At 33.2% G+C, this 21,859-nt stretch overlaps 1 protein-coding gene and 1 pseudogene across 1 annotated transcript; both read right to left on the bottom strand.

Moving 5' to 3' along the window:
• The window catches only part of LOC125871176 (receptor-like protein 7), an 18,330-nt pseudogene extending 8,232 nt beyond the window's left edge, over positions 1–10,098 (bottom strand).
• A 7,729-nt stretch (positions 10,099–17,827) lies between these two features.
• LOC125871162 (receptor-like protein 7) lies at positions 17,828–21,160 on the bottom strand. The gene has a single exon (XM_049551756.1). The coding sequence runs from the start codon at positions 21,105–21,107 to the stop codon at positions 17,946–17,948; it is 3,162 nt and encodes a 1,053-aa protein (XP_049407713.1). The 5' UTR covers positions 21,108–21,160; the 3' UTR covers positions 17,828–17,945.
• Positions 21,161–21,859: the final 699 nt, after the last annotated feature.

Below are 21,859 nucleotides of genomic sequence, written 5' to 3'. Positions count from 1 at the left end.
TACCATATTCCCACACATGATGGCTATCACTATTTTCTCACTATGGTAGATGACCACAGTAGGTCCACTTGGACACAATTGCTAAGATGTAAAAGTAATGCCCTCCAAACCATAAAAGCTTTCATATCCCTTATAGAAAATCAATTCCAAACCAAGTTGAAAGCCATAAGATCTGATAATGGGTTAGAGTTCACTTCAGCTGAGACCACATGTTTCTTTCAAACCAAGGGTATTATACACCAAAGAACTTGTCCTTATACACCTCAACAAAATGGTGTGGTTGAAAGAAAGCACAAGTACCTCCTAGAAACAGCTTGAGCACTTTTATTTCAGTCAAAATTACCTATGAGGTACTGGGGGAATGTGTACTGACTGTTATATACCTAATTAATAGATTACCCACTCAACAACTTCACAACAAGACTCCATATGAAATATTATACCAAAAACAGCCCACATATTCTCACCTTAAAAGTTTTGGTTGTCTTTGTTTTCCCACTATCTTGAAAGCTCACAATGATAAGTTTGAACCAAGAACCACACCCCATATTTTTGTTGGCTACCCATTCAATACAAAAGGTTACAAAGTTTTGAGTCTGGCTACCAAGAGAGTTCATATATCTAGAGATGTGACTTTCCATGAAAAGGTTTTTCCTTTTGCTATTGCCCTTGATGGTTCTAGTTTCAATTCCATTGCACAAATGTTTATTCATGCCACTAACATGACTTGTATGCCTGGTCAAATGAACACTTTTACTAATGATGATATGCTGGACATTCTCACACCACATGAGGTCACTAATAATCAAACAATCAGTAACACAAATATGAATGTAATACCATCTGCTGTCCAACCTGAACCTACAAATAACTTGCCTAGTCCTAATATTTCCAATGATACTTTGCCAGCACCCAGAAGAACAACCAGACCCATTCATACTCCTACTTACCTAAAAGAATATAACTACACCTTGCCTAAGCTACACTCCCTCACCTCTTTTATGTCTCATGAACCTATTTGCTTCATAAGTCTATGTTCTGATAGCCAGCAGTTAGTGACAACCATTTCTCATGACTGTGAGCCTACTTCATTTGAAGAGGCAATACTGCACCCTGCCTGGCAGCAGGCCATGACACAGGAGTTTGAAGCTTTATATGCCAATGACACTTGGGAGATAGTTATGTTACCTAATGGGAAGAAAGCTATTGGATGCAAGTGGGTGTACAAGATCAAACACAAAGCTGATGGTAGTGTGGAGAGATTTAAGGCCAAATTGGTGGTCAAAGGCTATACACAACAAGCTGGGGTAGATTACACTGAAACCTTCTCACCTGTGGTTAAAATGACCACGGTTAGGACCCTAATTTCTTTAGTTGTCAAGAAGGATTGGAACTTGTATCAATTGGATGTCAACAATGTATTCTTGCATGGTGATTTACATGAGGAAGTGTATATGGTAGCCCCACAAGGCCTTGCAGTAGGTGATGACAACATGGTGTGCAGATTGAAAAAATCATTATATGGACTGAAACAGGCTAGCAGACAATGGTATGAGAAATTGGCAAATAGTCTTTGTTCAAAAGGGTACCAACACTCTGACAGTGATTACTCACTGTTTTACAAAAGAAAGGGCTGCTCTTTGGTTTTTGTTGCTGTATATGTGGATGATATCATCCTAACAGGGACTGATGTAGATGAGATCAACTCCTTAAAGGCCTTCCTAAATGATCAATTCAAGATAAAAGACTTGGGCAGATTACACTACTTTCTAGGACTAGAGATCCTATACAAGCATGATGGTGTTCTAATCTCACAAAGGAAATTTACTTCTGACCTCCTGAAGGAATTTGATGTATTGAATTACAAAACTGCTACATCTCCTCTTGATTGTACTGAGAAGTTGACAGCCACAGATGGCAAACTCTTATCTGATCCCACTCAATACAGAAAGTTGATTGGCAAGTTGAATTTTCTAACTAATACTAGAATGGACATAGCTTATAGTGTGCAACACTTGAGCCAATTCATGCAATCCCCCAGAGAACCACATTTGAAAGCAGCCTACCATGTACTCAGATATTTGAAACAGGATNCATTTCTTCACTGGCTCGTAAAACCACAGAAGTGAAATGGTGTTTGCTGCCCCTACTACGTATCCAACAGCTGCGAAAATGAACTTCCATTCATCATCTGAGTCTGGTAGCGAAGTTGGTGGAGGCAGGGACTCTGAGCCATTGCTTTGACAACTGTTGTTGAGAGGGAGCCCGCATAGGCCACTGTTTCCTTCAAAGGAATCTGCTGAGAATGTTTGAAACTGATTAGTCGATGGGATTTTGCCAAACAATTTGTTGAACGATAAGTTCAAAGCTGCTAAGAATGTGAGACTTGCAAGCTCTGATGGGATCTCCCCGGATAGGTGGTTTGTTGACAGGTCTAGTGATTCAAGCATTTGTAGCTTCCCAATCGATTTTGGAATTGGTCCTTCAAGGGCATTGTGTGATAGGTTCAGAACATAAAGTGAGCTAAGATTCCCAATAGTATCTGGTATCACTCCTTGAAATCTATTTGAAAAGAAATAAATAGATGTGTAGACCCTGAGAATTTTCACAAGCTCCCACTCTAGCCCTTTGATGGTTATTGTCACTGTGTCCTGATAGTATAAGTTACTTATGTTGAGAATGTAAAGTATACAGTAAAGTTAGTTAGCAGTGTACAGTAAAGTTAGTTAAAAGGATCCGTTAGTTAGAATTAGTTAGGGGTCAAGTTGTTGATTAGTTAATTCATACAATATTAGTTGCTTAGTGATTGTATATATATACAGATACATTGTAATACTCACTTCTTCAATTCACATTCAATGAGAGATAATTTTCACGTTACTCTTCTAGATTCTTCTTCTTCTTCTCTCATCTTTTCTCATGTGAGTTGGAGCTCCATTAATGAAGGAGCTTGATTGATCAGTAACAAGTTGTGCTGATTTCATCAACTTAGTTGGAGAAACTTGTACTGGATATGATTGCGTCCTGTCTCCACGTAATCATCTGCAACCATCATTCCTTTCCAATTTGAAAAGAATTCTGCATTCAACACACCAGTGAAGTTGTTGGAAGCTATATCTATGATCTGGAGATTTTTCCAGTTATTCCTGGTTGCATCACACTGAACACTTCCATTGAATTGATTGGAACGCAAAAATAAAACCTTCAGACTATTTGAGTTCCTCAACATGCATGGGAAACGATCAACAAGTTTGTTATTTCCAACATTCAGGACCTCCAACAACTCGCAGTTCACAAGCGATTTTGGCAGCCTACCTTGTAACTTATTCTCACTGAGGTCTAAAGTTTGTAGAGCACAACCAATTGGAAATGAATCTGGTATAACGCCATCGAGTTTATTGTTCCCTAGATTCAGCACTCCAAGATTTGTACTATTTTCCAGTAGACATGGTTGGATTGTTCCACTCAAGGCATTGTTAGAGAAATCAAGAACTTGAAGGTAGCTGGCATTGCATATAGATTCAGGAATTCTTCCTGCGAGCCGATTATTTGCAAGTGAGAGAAATATACCAAGATAATTGCCAATATCATAGTGGGATGGAATTGCTGAAATTATTGCTCGAGTAGTCCAAATATGCAGCAAAGGAAGGTGGAATTGGTAGGTCACCCTTTAGCTTATTGGAATGCAAGTCCAAGACTACAAGATAGCTGGAAACATTGTATGGCTGTTCCGCGTACTCCAGCTGATTGAAGGAAAGATTCAGGTGTTCCCCAAATCCAATTTGGTATTGCCCCCCGTATTTGGTTGTCAGAAAAATCTAAGTGGATCATCCTTGACTGACTTTTAAGATCAGGAAACTTTTGCAACCGACAAGAAGCTAGTTTCAATAATCTCAACTGGGGAAATATGAAAGAGGTGGAGTTGATGCTACTTGCATCAACAGTCAACTTATTGTAAGAAAGCTCCAGTCTTGTAAGATTACTCAGCCTCCCTATGAGGTCAAGGGGAACTGTCCCACTAAAGAAGTTGGAAGACAATGAGAGGACCTTAAGCATCCCTATTTCAAACATGGACTTGGGAATTGAACCATTCAGGTGGTTATTGCTCAAATCGATTAAAATCGTTGACTTGGCCAACAAATTGATTGCTGTTAAGTAAAAGCGTTTGCAAGGAGGGGATCTCAAAGATATATTCAGGAAGGATCCCGTTGAGTAAGTTGTTCCCTAAATTTATGTAGACAAGCTCTGAGAGTCCTTCAAAATGAGCCGGGGAGAGGAGACCAGCTAAACCATTACAAGAGAGGTCTAGGTGGGCGAGTTTCATGGATCTTTGGAAATGTGGGATAGAACCAGTGAAGTTGTCCAAAGAGAAGTCCAAATGAACAAGATTGATAAGGTTTGCCATTGTGGAAGGTGCTGGTCCAGTGAAATTGCAATTGAAGAGCTCTAACCTGGACAGGCTCTGAAGGTTCGAAATGGACTCTGGTTAGGGCTGGGCATTCGGTATTTCGGTTCGGTTTCGGTTTTTTTTTCGGTTTTTTCGGTTTTCGGTTTTTATACAATGTGTACTGAATACCGAACCGAAATAATTCGATTCGGTTCGGTTTTTATTATTTCGGTTCGGTTTATGTTATTTCGGTTCGGTTTTTGTTAGTTCGGTTTTTTTGTTATGGGCCTGCTTAGTGGGCTTTTTAAAATTTTGTAATTTTTTTGTTTATTTTATTTATATTTATATCTTTTTACTTATTTTACTCTATTTTTTAAATTATTGTATGATGAAAAGTACTAACTACGAAACTGCCGTTATCAATTATCATTGAAATTTGCCCTTGTTAATAAATTATAATTAAAATACTACTAAAAGTGTAAAAGCCAATAAATTATAAATTTAAATTAAGTACTACTAAAAAAAGCCTTGTGAGTAGTTCCAACTTCCAAGTTCCACACTTGTTGTTATCATTGTTCTTTTTTTTCTTTCAAAAAGTAACACACAATTACACAAATAGGCAAAGAGTTGTGACACAAATCTCTTTAACATTATTATAAAATACCATAGTTTTACTCAATTAATGTAGGGCAACTCAATTAAACTATCAACCTTTAGTTTCCTAAGGAAACATTTAAATCCATTTTTATCCCCCTCAAAAATCGAATAAAAAAGAATGAATCCTTAGAATAATACGAAATGATGTGGCGGTTTTAGGCCAAAAAGGCACTATCAATAGGCCAAAAGGCACTAACAAGTAACAAGTAACAATTTAACAAGTAAATAAACTTCACTACACTTCACAAATACAATAATCGATTGATCATGCCATTACACAACACAATAACAATCTAACAAGTAACAATAATGCACCAATGTAGTTTTCATGAGACCACTTTCAAGTTTCAAGTGCCAACAATAACAAACAACAATAATGAGCAACAAACAATGTAGCCTCTTCCATGAGACCACCTTCAAGTTTCAAGTGTCAACAATAACAAACAACAAACAATGTAGCCTCTTCCATGAGACCACCTTCAAGTTTCAAGTGCCAACAATAACAAACAACAAACAATGTAGCCTCTTCCATGAGACCACTTTCAAGTTTCAAGTGCCAACAATAACAAATAACAATAATGAGAAACAATGTAGTTTCTTGACTTTCTTCCATGAGACCACTTTGAAGTCTCAAGTGCCAACAAAATTACCAAAACACTAACAAAACTTGGTACTTTACACCTTTCTTCATTGTCTCGACTTTGGACCTTTTAAAATAAAATTAAATGTTAGAATACTACTTTTAAGATTAAAAAAAATGATATGATTAAATAAATGACGTATTAAACTCACCACTATTAAATACTTGAGACTTGCAAGCCAATCATAGATCAACAATGGAAGAGTTTCTTCCACTATTTGCCATCTCTATAAATAAGAAAATCAAATATGTCATACAACACAATAAGTCTTTTATTTTTTCCAAAAACAAATAAAAAATAAAAAGTCTTACCAAGTTCAATTTTTTCAAGAAACTCCAAACTTTCTTCAACACAAATAGGCTTAGTTTCTTGTCTAAGCCAATCTTGAACACAAATAAGGCATTGCACACATTTGGGAGTCAATGAACTTCTAAAGGGATCAAGAATACGACCACCCGTACTAAATGCACATTCCGATGCCACACTCGACATAGGAATAGCCAATACATCTCGAGCCAACTGTGAAAGTATAGGAAATCTAGGAGAATTAACTTTCCACCAAATCAAAATATCAAAGTCCTCAGATTCAGGCTCTTGGTCTTCAAGAAGATATCTATCCAACTCAGATTTAACACCTAAACTTCCAGAATCTTCCTTTTGTTTCTTCATGTAAAACTTAGTTCTCAAAGAATTTGTTTTCACATTTTGAGAAAGACCATAAGTAGATGAATCAGAGGAGTCAGATGAAGATGATTGATTTTTAGAACCTTTTGCATACTTACTTACATAGATCGCAAACAAATTCTTTAAGTAAGCATTTACTTCATTATTCACTATCTGTCCCTTTTCTTCCCCAAGTAATTCTTCAAGAGCAAAACTAACATACATAAATTTATTGCGAGGATCCAAAACAGAAGCAATAAAAAGCATTTTGTTCATCTTTTCAGGAGTACCCCAATATTTCTTGAACTTTTCTTTCATCCCCGAAGCCATTTTACTCAAATCAACATCATCACTTGTCATACATACTTTCAAGTATGCATCAAGCTCACATATATCCTCAAAATGAACATTACAAGTAACATACCGTGAACCTGAAACTTTCAATGTGAGCTCATAAAATTTTTCAAGAAACTTTGTGATATTCCTCACATTAGCCCAATCCTCATATTGAATTGAACCTGCAATACTTCCATCTTCACAAACATCAGTAGCAAGAAAATAATTAAAATTACCATCATAAAGATCAAACCTCTCAAAAGCCTTTTCAAATTTTTCTGCCGTGTCCAACATCAAATAGGTGGAATTCCACCTAGTAGGCACATCTAAAGACAACATTTTATCACATTCTATTTTTTGCATTTCAACACATTTCAAGAAGTTTCTTGTCCTTGTAGAAGATGATCTAACATATTTCACCATTTGTCTCACCCGTTTGATAGAAGGACCAATTTCTTTCAAACCATCTTGCACAATTAAATTAAGTATGTGAGCCATACATCTCACATGTAGATGCTTACCTTCCATCATATTAGTTCCCCACATATCTAATTTTTTGGACAACTCTAAAACCGCCACATCATTTGAAGAGGCATTATCAACCGTAACAGTAAAGACATTGTCCAAGTTCCAATCAAGTAAACAATTACTAATACACTCAGCCAAATGCTCACCTTTATGACTAGTGATAGGACAAAAATTCAATATTCTTTTATGAAGCACCCAATCCCTATCAATAAAGTGAGCAGTCAAACACATATAATTGATTCTTTGCACCGAGGTCCATGTGTCTGTTGTGAGACAAATTCTTGGTTGTATTTCTCTAAAAGACATTTTCAAATTCATTCTCAATTCACCATAAACTTCATAAGAATCCCTTGTTATGGTTCTACGGGAAGGAATCCGAAACAAAGGTTGAACTTTACTCATAAACTTCTTAAAGCCTTCTTTTTCAACAAAACTAAAAGGTAGCTCATCCAAAATTATCATCTCAACTAAAGCTCTTCTACATACCTCTTGCTCAAATTTCCAAGTCTCTATCGAAGAACTGTTACTTTGAATATTTAACAATTTTTGAATGCCAGGTGCAACAGGCGGGGGCTTATACACTTTACATCGGTTAGTCAAATGTTGTCTCAGTCCACTTGTTCCATTTCTAGTTGTATTAGCAGCATAATTTTGTTTACAATGTAAACACTTTGCTTTAACTAATAAACCATTTTCAAAAAAATTTTCGAAGTGTTGCCAAACAGTAGACCTAGGATCCATTTCTTTTCTTTTTTTTGTTTCCTCTGTGCCAATTGAGGCATCATTGCTAGTAGTAGGTGTATTATCCGTAGAATCAGCCATACTTATTCGACTTTGATTAGCCACACCCACATTTGATTGATTTTGTTCAGCCATCTATATAATAAAAAAAAACATTTCACAATGAATTCACACTTAGAATATTAAGGAGCAAATAAGGAAAAGAAAATGATAATTGGATGCATTTTTTCATTGTGGTTTCTTTTTCTTTATTACTTTTGCTCTTCTTTTTTTTGTCTAAGATTTGACCCTTTGCTAGAAAATAGAAATTAGAAAATACAATATTACAATTATACAAATGAGCAAATCAAAATAAAAAAATAAAGTTTAAATATAAAAATTAAAAATATACAAATCTGAATCTTTATTAGTTTATTTCAATGGATAGATCAAATCACAAATGCACTAAAATATTCTCAAGTAATTGACTAAATGCAAGTTAAAAACTTAAAATTATTTTTATATATTTATAAGAAAAACATACCTGAAAGCTGATGGTTGTCGCCTGCCGGTCGCCGGCTGCTGCTGTGCGTGGTGCTGCGGCTGCCTGAGCCCTGCTGGTCGACTGGGGCTGGTGGCTGGCGGTTGCTACTGTTGTGTGTGCTGCTGGTCGACGGGACTGGCGGCTGCTGCTGCTGGTCGACGGAACTGCGGTTGCTGGTTGTCGCCTGCTGCTGGTCGCCGGCGTTGCTGGTTGTGCGGCTGCTGGCTGCTAGCTGCTGGCTGCTGTTAAAGCTTAGAAAATAGAAAGTTAGAATTAGTAAAGTAAAAAAATTAAAAAGACCAAAAGGTTTAAAGAGTTTTGACCTAATTTAATTAAAAATATAATATTTATTATTTAATATAATATATTTCGGTAAACCGAAATACCGAATAACACAAAAGCTACATACCGAAAACCGAACCGAAATACCGAAAAGTATAAAAACATACACCGAATACCGAACCGAAAACCGAAATACCGAAATACCGAAACCGAAATAATTCGGTTCGGTTCGGTATTTCGGTTTTTCGGTGTTTTTGCCCAGCCCTAACTCTGGTAATGAACCCGAAAAGTTGGTGTTGCTTAGTGATATCATCCTCAAAGATCCATTTCGAGGAAAACTCGGAATACTACCACTAAGCAACTTGTTATTTGACAAGTCCAAAATCTCCAAAAATTGTACCTGAAAGATCTTTTTAGGAAATGCTCCTTGCAGATTACAAGAATCGAGGGACAAGGTAGTCAAGTTTGTGAAATTGGCAAAATATCCTGGAACTGTGGTAGAGAGATTGTTCTGGTCAAGACGGATGATAGAGAGAATCTGAAGCTTAGAAAGTGATTCATCAATAGGGCCTGAAATTTGACAAGCACGCAAACTCAAGACGGTCAAGTAAGGCAAATATGAAGATAAAGATTAACACCACTCAGTCCTCAGAGATGAAAGATCAACCCCATCAAGGTAAAGCTCTCTAAGCTCTGTTGAGTTCTCAATGAAATGTCTCAAATTGGGATTCTCAAGTTTTAGTCTCTGGTTAGAGTAAGGGAAAAGAGGTGAGAGATCAAGAGTAACTAGCTTTGTTAATCTTTGATAACATCATAGGAATTTGCCCGACAAAACCAGCATTGGATAAATTTAGGTACTTCAAGTTCGTGAGGTTGCCTATACCAACTGGTATGCCAACACTGAATCTGTTGTAAGCCAAATTTAGCCTCTCAAGATACTGAAGACTGAAAAGAGCACTTGCATTCTCAATTCCACTAGAAATAGTCTCATCATCCAGTTCCAAGGCAATCACATGAACAGAGAGATCACATGTAACCCCATCCCAATTGCAAGATTCACTTGTCTTCTGGTTCCATTTTGCCAATTTATTTGACAAAGTAGAATCATACCGAAGGCTGCCCTTCAACTGCAGCAACAACGACTTTTGATCGTCAAGACATTGAGAGGAAACCAAGAAAATGTGATATCCTGATAAGATTTGAAACAAGGGAATCAAGAAAAGCCATAGAAAGTAGAGAGTTGTCATATTCATGCAACTTGTTAGCTTGAATATGAATAAAGTATGCTGTTAGAAGGAACTTAATAAGGAGAAGGGTGATTGAGAAATGTCAAAGAAAAACTATGCGTTTGTACAGATTGAATTAACTCCTTTTACTAGTTTGATGTTAGCCCTTTTGGTTCATTCTGTGGAAGACTGCCTTGTGGAAGTCCTCCTCTTTGGTCTTGCTTCATTCATGAAAGAGAAATAAATATTTTTTAGTTAGGGAGGTCTTACCATCCCTTGTGGATCTACCTGGCGTTAGGGGGTGTGCATTCGAGATTTCGGTTTGATTTTGTGCTATTTGGTTTGGGTTTTTTGGTTTTTGGGTTTGAAGAAGTGTAACCCAATCCGAACCAAAATAAATTTGGTTCGGTTCGATTTTTCTCTTTTTGGTTTGATTTTTTTTAATTTGATTATTCGGTTATGCAATAATTAAAAACATAATCAAACACAATTGTGGGAGTAAAATAATTATTTTTTCGTAGAACGAAAATAATAATAGACTGATTTATAACTTGTGGAATTTGTTAATTAGTTCATCGCATAACCACACCCATAACTAATTGGGAATGATGAGGTTGGTTAGATGTTAGAACTGAGAGTTAATTAGCTCGTAACTCGTTCTATGATTGGGTTTTATGTATTCTCTTCTCAATTCACCACCAATTAGTTTTCAACTACTCTGCTCTTTTTCAATTCTTTTAGTTTGACTAGCATGATGTTTAAAAATTGAGATTTTTGAATTTTGTGATCTTAAATTAAATATATATCATATTTCATATATATATATATATATATATATATATATATATATATAATACTAAAAGTGGAAAGCCACAAAAATAAAAGTTGAAATGCTATTTTACCCTTATCTTAATTCAAAATGTTATAAAATTTCTAAGCAATTAAACATTAAATAATAATTATATCATATTATATTAAAGGGTAATGCTTTGTGGCCAGAAAGAATTGGCCAGAATTTGGCCAGAAAGGCAAAAAGACTATAATATACTTATTTCAATTTTTGCATTTATTCCATCATACTTTTCCCTCCAAAACAAAAGTAACTTTTTTCTATTTCCGAAACTCCTTGAACTACTAAAATACAAACTTTTTGGCTACCAAGGAAAATAAAAGTGTTTTTGTGTATATTTATGTGTGTATAGTTCATTCGATTTATTTTTAAAAAAAATATTGTTCAGTTAATTAAAAAAATTGTAGTTTCGTTTTTATACATTAATATTGTTTTCATTACTATGCCATACAAATTATGTTCTATATATATATAACCTACACTCCTTCCTCTACCCCTTCCCGAACTCAATTATGTACACAATGTACCAATGCATACCTTTGAAAAATTATTTTTTTCGCTTAAAATAAATCTCTTTATTGAAGAAGACAATTAAATTTCTCATTAATAATAACTACAAATGACTATCTTATCTACTTAAGATTATACTTAATTATTTTGTAATACAACTTTAGTAAAACATAGTAATTAAGCGTAGATTCAAAAAATTATAATTAAATTTTTCTTTAAATATAATCAACTAAATAGATTCTTCTATATAATGGATGTTTTTCAAAAGAAAAAATAATGTAATTTTGGAAGTTAGATATTTATAAAAAAAAATAACTGACGAAAGACTTTTGCAACTTTTAATAACACGTTAATTTTTATATTATAATCATTCCAAACAAGAATTAACATATTTAGAAATTGGTAGAATTATTTCACTAATTTTAACCATAAATAAAAAATTAAAGTACTCATATAATACTAATTAAGAGGATGTTTCAAAAAGAATAAATAAAAGATCACTCAATACCTAATAATCAATTATAATACTTTAAAATAGAAGTATTTTTGTAGGATACTTAAATTACAATATGACTAATGTATGTAAATAAAGTATAGCATAATTAGTATATACATTTTTAAAAAATTATTTTCATTTAATATAGAATTTTCTATCGAAGGAGACAATTAAAATTCATGTTAATAATAGACAAAAGTAGATTATTTTCCAATTAAAAATTATACTAACTACTCGGTAATACATAATTTAGTTGAATTAAGTATAATTTTCAAATTTACAATTGACTTTTCTTTAAATAAAATCAATGAATAAACTTATATAATTCTACCATGATTAATAGACCGGTCATATAACGTGTGTGCTTTTCTTTTATGAAGAAAATAGAATATAATTTTGAGAATTAGATGTTTTAAATATGAAAAAAGATATAATAAGACATTTATAACTATACCTCAAATAACATATCAAATTTTGTATATTCTAATTGCTCTAAACAAATCTATAATAACTTATAGTAATTATTAAAATTATTTCACCATTTCTAACCACGAATACACGATTAGTTACTTCAATTATATTAATTAAGAAGATGTTTCAAAATAAAATTATAAATATAAATAAAAGTGTATACATATGTATGTATGGTATATGTTTATAAATAGTTAGGCCCTATTCTTAATTAAATAATCAATAAAATCATATATATAATCAATAAATTCTATTAAGGCATATTTTTAAATTATAAAATCAAAAAAATTATATTAACTTTAGTTATCAAGGTTAAAGAGTATATAATTTAAACAATCAAATGATTACAAATACATATTCTATGTATAACTATTGATTTGATATAACTTAAACAATTATTTTAAAAATATTTAAACATATGATTTAAATTTATTTAAATATATCAATTATAAAATTACTTAATTAGAGGTTATATTAATACTTAATAAATATAAGTAAGCATGTTCAAGTTATCAAATAGACATAACACAAGGGTGCGAAACTACAACACCGGTACATGATTCTCTGAGGTTTCTATTAATTATATAACTAGGATAAATACATATGAAATATATGATTCTTATAATTTTTATAATGTATTGATATCCACCATGTCTAAAGTGTATTGAATTTTTAAATGTCGTTATTGAAATAATTTTAAATAATATTTAAATATAAATTAATTTAAAATAATTTTTTTATGATGTGTCGATTTCTAACATATTTTTTTATCTTTATAAAAATATTGTGCAAATTATGTTGGATTATTATTATTATTATTATTATTATTATTATTATTATTATTATTATTATTATTATTATTATTATTATTGTTATTATTATTATTATTATCATTATTATAACTTTACGATCTAAATTTGATATACTTTTGTTAAATAAAGTGGTTCACATATATCTATTGTTACACAAATAGTTCAGATAATTGTTTCGCTTGATGGAAGTGAAAATATCGATTTTTTAGAATCTATTTGTTTTAATTTTTTATTAAAACAAAATTCATATAGGGATATATGATCCATCTCATAAAGTTCAATAATATATTTGATACTTCTCACAAGTGATTTTTTTTTTACTTTTTTATTTAAACGATTAATTTCAGTCTTAAATATCTTATTTGTGGATTTATTTGCTTATCATGATTATCTTAATATTTTATTTTTATTTAATTTCTTATTTTATAAAGGGTGAAAAATAAAAAGAAAGAATGAGAATGGAATAAAAGAGAGATAAGAAAAAAAACTAAAATTATTTTCTTTTGCGGTCATATTTGTAATTTTTTTGTAGTTATGAAAAGATCTACACATCTATGATAGACTTTACAAGATGATGAGTTTGAGTTAAAATTATTTTGAATTTAATTTTATGAGTAAGTTTATTTTGTAATGTAAATTTTAAATTTTATATTCTAAATTTTAAATTTTGTATTCTAATTATCAATTTAAATTTTGTATTCTTTATAGTTTTTTTATCAGAAAATTAAGGAAGAAAAAAAAAACTACATATGTATTGGCCTTTGACCATTTCACAATATTTCTAAAAGAAATTAAAAGCCATGTATGTATGGAAGTTAGAGAAATTTAAAAATTAGTCAATTTACTATGTATTGGAAAACTTTCTCATTTATTGAAGCATAATTAATGAATAAATAAATAAGAAAAATATAAATTTGACAAAGAAGGGTATAGTTGTCAAAAAATAAATCAGTTTATAGTGTGAACATGTATTTGTGCCATTATGGCCAAATTTTCTGGCCAAACGGATTTTTCCTATATTAAATACTAAAAATGAAAAAGGTGTTTTAAAACGCATTTTAAGAATGTCTCTTCATTCTCCAACAAAATTTTTGAGCTTTCTAGAGAATTCTAGGCAAACTTTTGGCTTATAAATATCATGTGCATGAGGTAAAAGCTAATTCGCCTTTCATAGCTCAGAAGAAAAAAGAAATTGATTTCATCAATTACAAAAAATGCTTAAGCATGGAGATCGCAGATTAAGGTAAAAGGTTGTAGTGGAGTGTTCTCTTGCTTTCCGTAGGGTTTAGACTTAGTGATGTCTGTCATAGTAGTACTTTTATTCTTGTATTGTCTTTCTTTTGCTTTCTACCACCAATTGTTTTTATGGTGTTTCGGTTATTGCACTTTTTTTTTCTTGTTGTTATTATTTTCGTAATAGTTGTTATATTATATTATATTATATTCTCTTCACTGTCATTTTTCTTTTTCATAGTTACTTTGATTTGCTATACTCGACTCAAGTTGAGAGTCTTCTGAATTGAGGTAAGGTATGTGCACACTCTACACTCCCTAGACAGATTTCATGAGATATGTTATTATTATAAAAGAAATAGCTATAAAATCAGACAACAAATTTAAAAGTTTGGGCAGAATTGATAAATGTACATCTATTTTGCTTTGTTAGCAAGTTTTGTTGAGAAATATGTTTATTCATCCTGTTTGATAAGTTGTTGATAATTTTTACAATTTTTTTTGTCATTAAATTTCAATTCTCTTAGTTAATTCAGTATTTAGAGTTAGAGATATTTATATGCATTTATAGTAATCTAAATCATGAAATTCAAACGGCATATTTCTAAATACCATTATGGGGCTATATGATATTGATTTTCTTCACGTATTTATTGCTACATGGTAACTGTGTTAGTCCGCTTTTTCGAGTTTATTTCTATTCAGCAAATAAATAACTAAAGTAATGAATTACAGTAAACACAATACAAGTTCAAATTTTAAATGGTGTCTCCGTATCATAAAAAAAACATTTTCTCAAGTGACATAGCTTTTAAAATAGATTTTTGATTTATTATTTTGTTACACAAATTTTATAATAAAAGCTAAAAATAAATTGTCTCTACTTTTGTCAGAAATAAGTATTATCTTATTCTGGAGAAAAAATATGATGCATACTTCATTATACATAATTTGCAAATTATAGGATTTGTCAGTGCAATTACTTCCCTCTCATGGTCTGTGCCTTTTGTTTTCCTCTTTAAACTTGTAGCTTCCGAATTCCGAATATGGATAACTTATTGATTCTATATTTATTTTCTATCTATAATCTATATGAATAAAGTCTTGTGAATGATGTGTATGTTTTATTTTTCTTCTATTTTTTTGTGTTTTTTCTCTATTAGACTTCACCAATCTAATTTTTATGATTTTTTTTTATCATTATCGTAAGTATGTATTGTTATTTGGCTCCAATTAGTCATGTGACTTTATTGGAAAGTGTGTTAACTACTAAACAAAGTTAAAAAATAATAGTTTCAACGGAATTGATTTTAAACATTACACTGTGCCCCTCATTTGGTGTTTCTTGACGCAAATTAAAAAATATTATTCACTTCTAGAGCCGTCAATATGGGCTAGGCCCGTTGGGTCGGCCTGGCCTAACCCGTGATTTAATAGGGTTGGACTACGATTTTTGAAGCCCATTTAAGAAAAAAGCTTTTTAGCCCGGCCTAAGTAAGCTTGTCGATTTGTGGGGCTTGAGAAATATGGATAGGGTCGGCGCGGGTCAAATAATAAAGAGAAAATTGTATAAAATAGCAAACTATTAATTAAATTAAATGTTATAACCACAGTTTGATTTAATTGTAACCCGTAGCAAACAATTGTCATTCGCCTCTCTCCCTAGGTTTCTCGCTCGCTACTCTCGCCAGTCTCTCCCTCGCCTCTCTCGCTTTTATACAAACACAAATGTATAAAATGTGTTTGTGTTTGTATAAAGCGAGGAGAAAACTGCATATACAAATACAAATACATATATTTTCGTCCTATACACTTATAATTATACAAATACAGATCTTCCCCTACCCAGTTCTCTTTTGCCTTTCTCTCTTTCTCGTTTTATACAAACACAGATTATACGAATTACAAAGTATAATTTGTGTTGTATAAAGCGAGAAAGATATTTGATATATAAATATTTTATTTTGATTCAATTGTATACAAATTCAAATTTTATGCAGATATACAAACACATAAAATTGAATTGAGAGGCTGCCAACGATTTATACAAACGGCCTGCCAGCAAACTTATACAAATCTGAAGCTCCTGCCAACGAGTTATACAATCTGATGCTCCATAGCAAACATAAAGTTTGTTATGGAGCGCAATTATACAAACTACAACTATAACATATAAATATGATTTTTATGTTTGCTATATGTGAAAGTTGCTCTTAATTAAAATATAAAAATAAAATAGAGTATTAAAAATAACCAGAGTCTAAACTCAAAATCTGTTTAAAGTTTGAAATATTACAATTTAAATACAAATTATGTTTATAAAATATGTACTACATAAAATAAAAAATTTCAAATGTTTCCAGGGAATCACTACATAGGCCATAGCCTATTGAATATTGTCATAGTTTTTGTGTTTTATTATGATCATTAGAAAATAATTAGGTTAATATTTCTATTTAGCTATTTATGCTTTTACTTGAAATCAAACTTAATAAATATTATAAAGATAATTTTATTTGTGTATTGGATTTAGTAACACTAACACCATGTAATATTGTCTTGTTTATATTTCTGATAATATTTTTTAATTATAATTTAATTTTAAAAATTATAAGAAAATATACTATTAAGAAAAGAGGACTGGCCCGGCAAAGTCCGTAGCCCACGTACTTGCGGGCTGGACCGACCATTTTCTAGCCCACACAAAAAATGGACTAGCCCGTCAAATTTCAAAGCATGTATGGGTTAGCCCGGATGGGGTGAGCCAGCCCATATTGACAGCTCTACAGTCACTTCACATGATTTGCATAAAACTTTAATTGTTCTAGCGAATTTATAAAAATTCACATGGAACACACGTGTGTATATATATATATATATATAGATAGATAATGTTCTAAAATATTTTCGAATTGTATGATTTTAAACAAGTCATATAGAATGGCGGAATTAAAGAGCTACCAAATCTTATTTGTCTTGTAATTTATATTTAAAAAAATTCACGAGAGATCGATTATTTATTCCTTTTCCCTAAAGCTCAGATCTTAATTTAACAATGTGATCAGAAGAAGTGTATTCAAACTATGAAATGCATTTTCACTTGTAGAAACTGCCACGAACTTGCAACTTGTAACTAGTTAATTACATTTTATTGTTATTATTTTTCAAATTACAAAAATTCTTTAAATTTGGTGGAATCTGAATACATCCCTCAATGTTCCGATACATCACTTAACGTCTCGATACATCGCGTAAAGTGATGTATCCTAGAATAGGACAGAGTAGGAATTTTTGTTATTTTTTCAAATGATAGGTACTTTTAGAGAATGGGTATTTAGATAATTTTTCCAGAAAAAATAAGCTAAAAATGCATAAACAAAAAGGTCATATGAGCAAACATTCTTTAGCACACACAAGGTTGCAAACTGTATACTATAAACATTTGAAGAAACTGAAGACCCAACAAAAAGGACAAGTCTTTCAATACAACAGTAGTAGTTTTCATGTATTTAAGAAATTAGTGTCTGGACACATAACCCACGTGTATCTCATACGAATCAATACAAACGATCACTTAATGGTTTAAGGATCACTTTCTTGAAAACCAAAGCAAACATTTCTCCGTATGCTTATCAAACCATTTCTTCACTGGCTCGTAAAACCACAGAAGTGAAATAGTGTTTGCTGCCCCTACTATGTATCCAACAGCCGCGAAAATGAACTTCCATTCATAATCTGAGTCTGAGTCTGGTACCAAAGTTGGAGGCAGCAGGGAGAGGGACTCTGAGCCATTGTTTTGGCAGTTGTTGTTGAGAGGGAACCCGCATAGGCCTCTGTTTCCTTCATAGGAATCTGTTGAGAATGTTTGAAATTGATTGCCCAATGGGATATTGCCAAACAAATTGTTGAATGATAAATTCAAAGCTGATAAGAATGTGAGATTTGAAAGCTCTGAGGGGATCTCCCCGGACAGGTAATTTCTTGACAGGTCTAGTGATTCAAGCATTTGTAGCTTCCCAATTGATTTTGGAATTGGTCCCTCGAGGGCATTGTGTGACAGGTTCAAAACATAAAGTGAGCTAAGATCCCCAACAGTATCTGGTATCATGCCTTGAAATCTATTTGAAGAGAAATCAATAGATGTGAAGACCCTGAGAATCTTCACAAGTTCCAGCTCCATGCCTTTGATGGTTAATGTCACTGTGTCCTGATAGTACAAGTTACTTAGTTGGAAGAACTTATACTGGATATGATTGCGTCCTGTCTCCACGTAATCATCTGCAACCATCATTCCTCTCCAATTTGAAAAGCATTCTGCATTCAACATACCAGTAAAATTGTTGGAAGCTATATCTATGATCTGGAGATTCTGCCAGCTATTTGTAGTTACAGTACACGTAAGATGTCCATTGAATTGATTGGAGCGCAAGACTAGGACCCTCAGACTGGTTGAGTTCCTCAACATGCATGGGAAACGATCAACAAGACTGTTATTTCCAACATTCAGAACCTCCAAGAACATGGCGTTGACAAGCGATTTTGGTAGCTTCCCTTCAAAGGTATTCCTACTGAGGTCTAAAGTTTTTAGAGCACAACCAATTGGAAATGAATCTGGAATAACACCATGGAGTCTATTGTTCCCTAGATTCAGCACTCCAAGAGTTGTACTATATTCCAGTAGACATTGTGGTATTGTTCCACTCAAGGCATTGTTAGAGAAATCAAGAACTTGAAGGTAGCTGACATTGCATATGGATTCAGGAATTATTCCAGTGATGCTATTGTTTGCTACCGAGAAAAAGGAGGCAAGAGCAAGAGAATTTCCAATATCTAGTGGGATGGCATTGTTTAAATTATTGCTCGAATAGTCCACATAGATAGCCGAGGAAGGTGGAATTGGTAAGTCACCTTTTAAACGGTTGGAATGCAAGTCAAGGACTACAAGATTGCTGGAAGCATTGTTAGGCTGTTCCATGTACTCCAGCTGATTGAAGGAAAGATTCAGGTGAGCCAGATTTCCACTACCAATTCCCCAAATCCAATTTGGTATTGCTCCCCGTATTTGGTTGTCTGAAAGGTCTAAGTGGATCAGCCTTGACTGGTTCTTGAGATTAGGGAGCTTTTGCAGCCTACAAGAAGCTAGTTTCAATATGTTTAACTGGGGAAATGTGAAAGAGGCTGAATTTCTGGTACTTGCATCAACAGTCAAGTTATTGTAAGAAAGCTCCAGTCTTGAAAGGTTGCTCAACCTCCCAATGAGGTCGAGGGGCACGATCCCCCTAAAGAAGTTGGAAGAAAGTGAGAGGACCTTAAGCCTCCCAATTTCAAACGTGGACTTGGGAATTGATCCATTCAGGTGATTGTTACTCAAATCAATTGTATCCAACGGAGAGGAGGATGCATTGCGGAATTCGTCGACTTTGCCAACAAATTGATTGCTGTTAAGAAAAAGCTGCTGCAAGGAGGGGAGCTCAAATATATATGCAGGAAGGTTCCCGTTGAGTATATTGTTCCCTAATTTTATGTTAACAAGCTCTGAAAGTCCTTCAAAATGAGCTCTAGACAAGAGACCAGTTAGACCATTACGTGACAGGTCTAAGTAGGTGAGTTTCTTGGACCGTTGGAAATATGGGATAAAACCAGTGAAGCTGTTGAAGGAGAAATCTAAATGAACAAGATTTGTAAGGTTTGCCATTGTGGAAGGTATTGGTCCACTGAAATTGCAATTGGAAAGCTCTAACCTGGACAGGTTCTGAAGGTTCGAAATGGACTCTGGTAATGAACCCGAAAACTTGGTGTTGCTTAGTGATATCGTCCTCAAAGATCCATTTCGAGGAAAACTCGGAATACTACCACTAAGCAACTCGTTATTTGACAAGTCCAAACTCTCTAAAACTGGTACCTGAAAGATTCTTTCAGGAAATGTTCCTTGCAGATTACAAGAGGAGAGGGTCAAGGAAATCAAGTTCGAGAAATTGGCAAAATATTCAGGAACTGTTGTAGAGAGATTGTTCTGGTCAAGATGGATGATAGATAGAAAATGAAGATTAGAAAGTGATTCATCAACAGGGCCTGAAATCCGACAAGTATGCAAGCTCAAGACGGTCAAGTTAGGCAAATATGAATATAAAGATTGACACCACTCAGTCCTCTGAGCTGAAAGATCAACCCCATCAAGGTAAAGCTCTCTAAGCTCTGTTGAGTTCTCAATGAAATGACTCAAATTGGGATTCTCAAGTTTTAGTGGCTGGTTAAACTCAGGGAAAAGCGTTGAGAGATCTAGAGTAACTAGCCTTGTCAATCTTGATAACATCATAGGAATTTGGCCAACAAAACCAGCATTGGATAAATTCAGGTACTTCAAGTTGGTGAGGTTGCCTATACCAACTGGTATACTAAAATTGAACTTGTTGTAAGCCAAATTTAGCCTCTCAAGATACTGAAGACTGAATAGAGCACTTGAATTCTCAATTCCACTAGAAATAGTCTCATCATCCAGTTCCAAGGCAAGCACATGACCAGAGTGGTCACATGCCACCCCATCCCAATTACAACATTCAGTTGTGTTCTGGTTCCATCTTGCCAATTTATTTGAAAAAGTAGAATCATATTGGAGGCTTCCCTTCAACTGCAGCAACAATGACTTTTGATCGTCAAGACATTGAGAGGAAACCAAGAAAATGTGATATCCTGATAAGATTTGAAACAAGGGAATCAAGAAAAGCCATAGAAAGTACAGAGTTGTCATCATTTTAATGAAAATTGTTAGGTGGATATGACTCAAGTATGCAATTAGAAGGAACTTAAATAGGAGTAGGGTGACAGAGAAATGTCAAAGAAAAACCACTCGTTTGTACAGATTGAATTAACTCCTTTTACTTGTTTGATGTAAGCCCTTTTGGTTCATTCTGTGGAAGACTTTGACTTGGGGAAGTCTCCTCTTTGGTCTTGCTTCATTCATGAAAGAGTAAAGGATTTCCAGAAAATGCAGTGGGATGGTTGTTAACTTGTGATCTTAAATTAAAATATACATGTACTAAAATATTTTTAAATCTTATGATTTTAAACAAGGTAGAATGGTAGAATTAAAGAACTACCAAATATGTAAGAAGTTTTCCATGAAAGATCGGTTATTAATTCATGATGACTTATACGTGTCCACCACAAGTCAATGGACCAGGTCCCTGACTCAGCTAGAACAGTGCAGGCAGTAAAAACTTAAAAGTAAAGAACACAAAAAGTTAACATAAAAACCCCATTGCTCAAGGGAGGAGAAAACCACGAGTCTCATAGGATTTCACCAACAACTTCATTAACTTCAATGGGCCAAGATTCAGATTACAAACTCTTGTAATGTAGGAATTAAACTCTTGTAACAACTATGTTATGTAAACAAGGCAATAACTCTTGCCTAATCCACCAACTAACTCAGTCGATATAGACTTCAAGAACAAGACATGGCTAACGATAGCTACAACTCAAACAACAATTACAATTTGAAAT

The sequence above is a fragment of the Solanum stenotomum genome, chromosome 7 (assembly GCF_019186545.1).
Source record: "Solanum stenotomum isolate F172 chromosome 7, ASM1918654v1, whole genome shotgun sequence".
Classification (NCBI taxonomy): Eukaryota; Viridiplantae; Streptophyta; class Magnoliopsida; order Solanales; family Solanaceae; genus Solanum; species Solanum stenotomum.
This window is presented reverse-complemented; position numbering and strand designations above follow the sequence as displayed.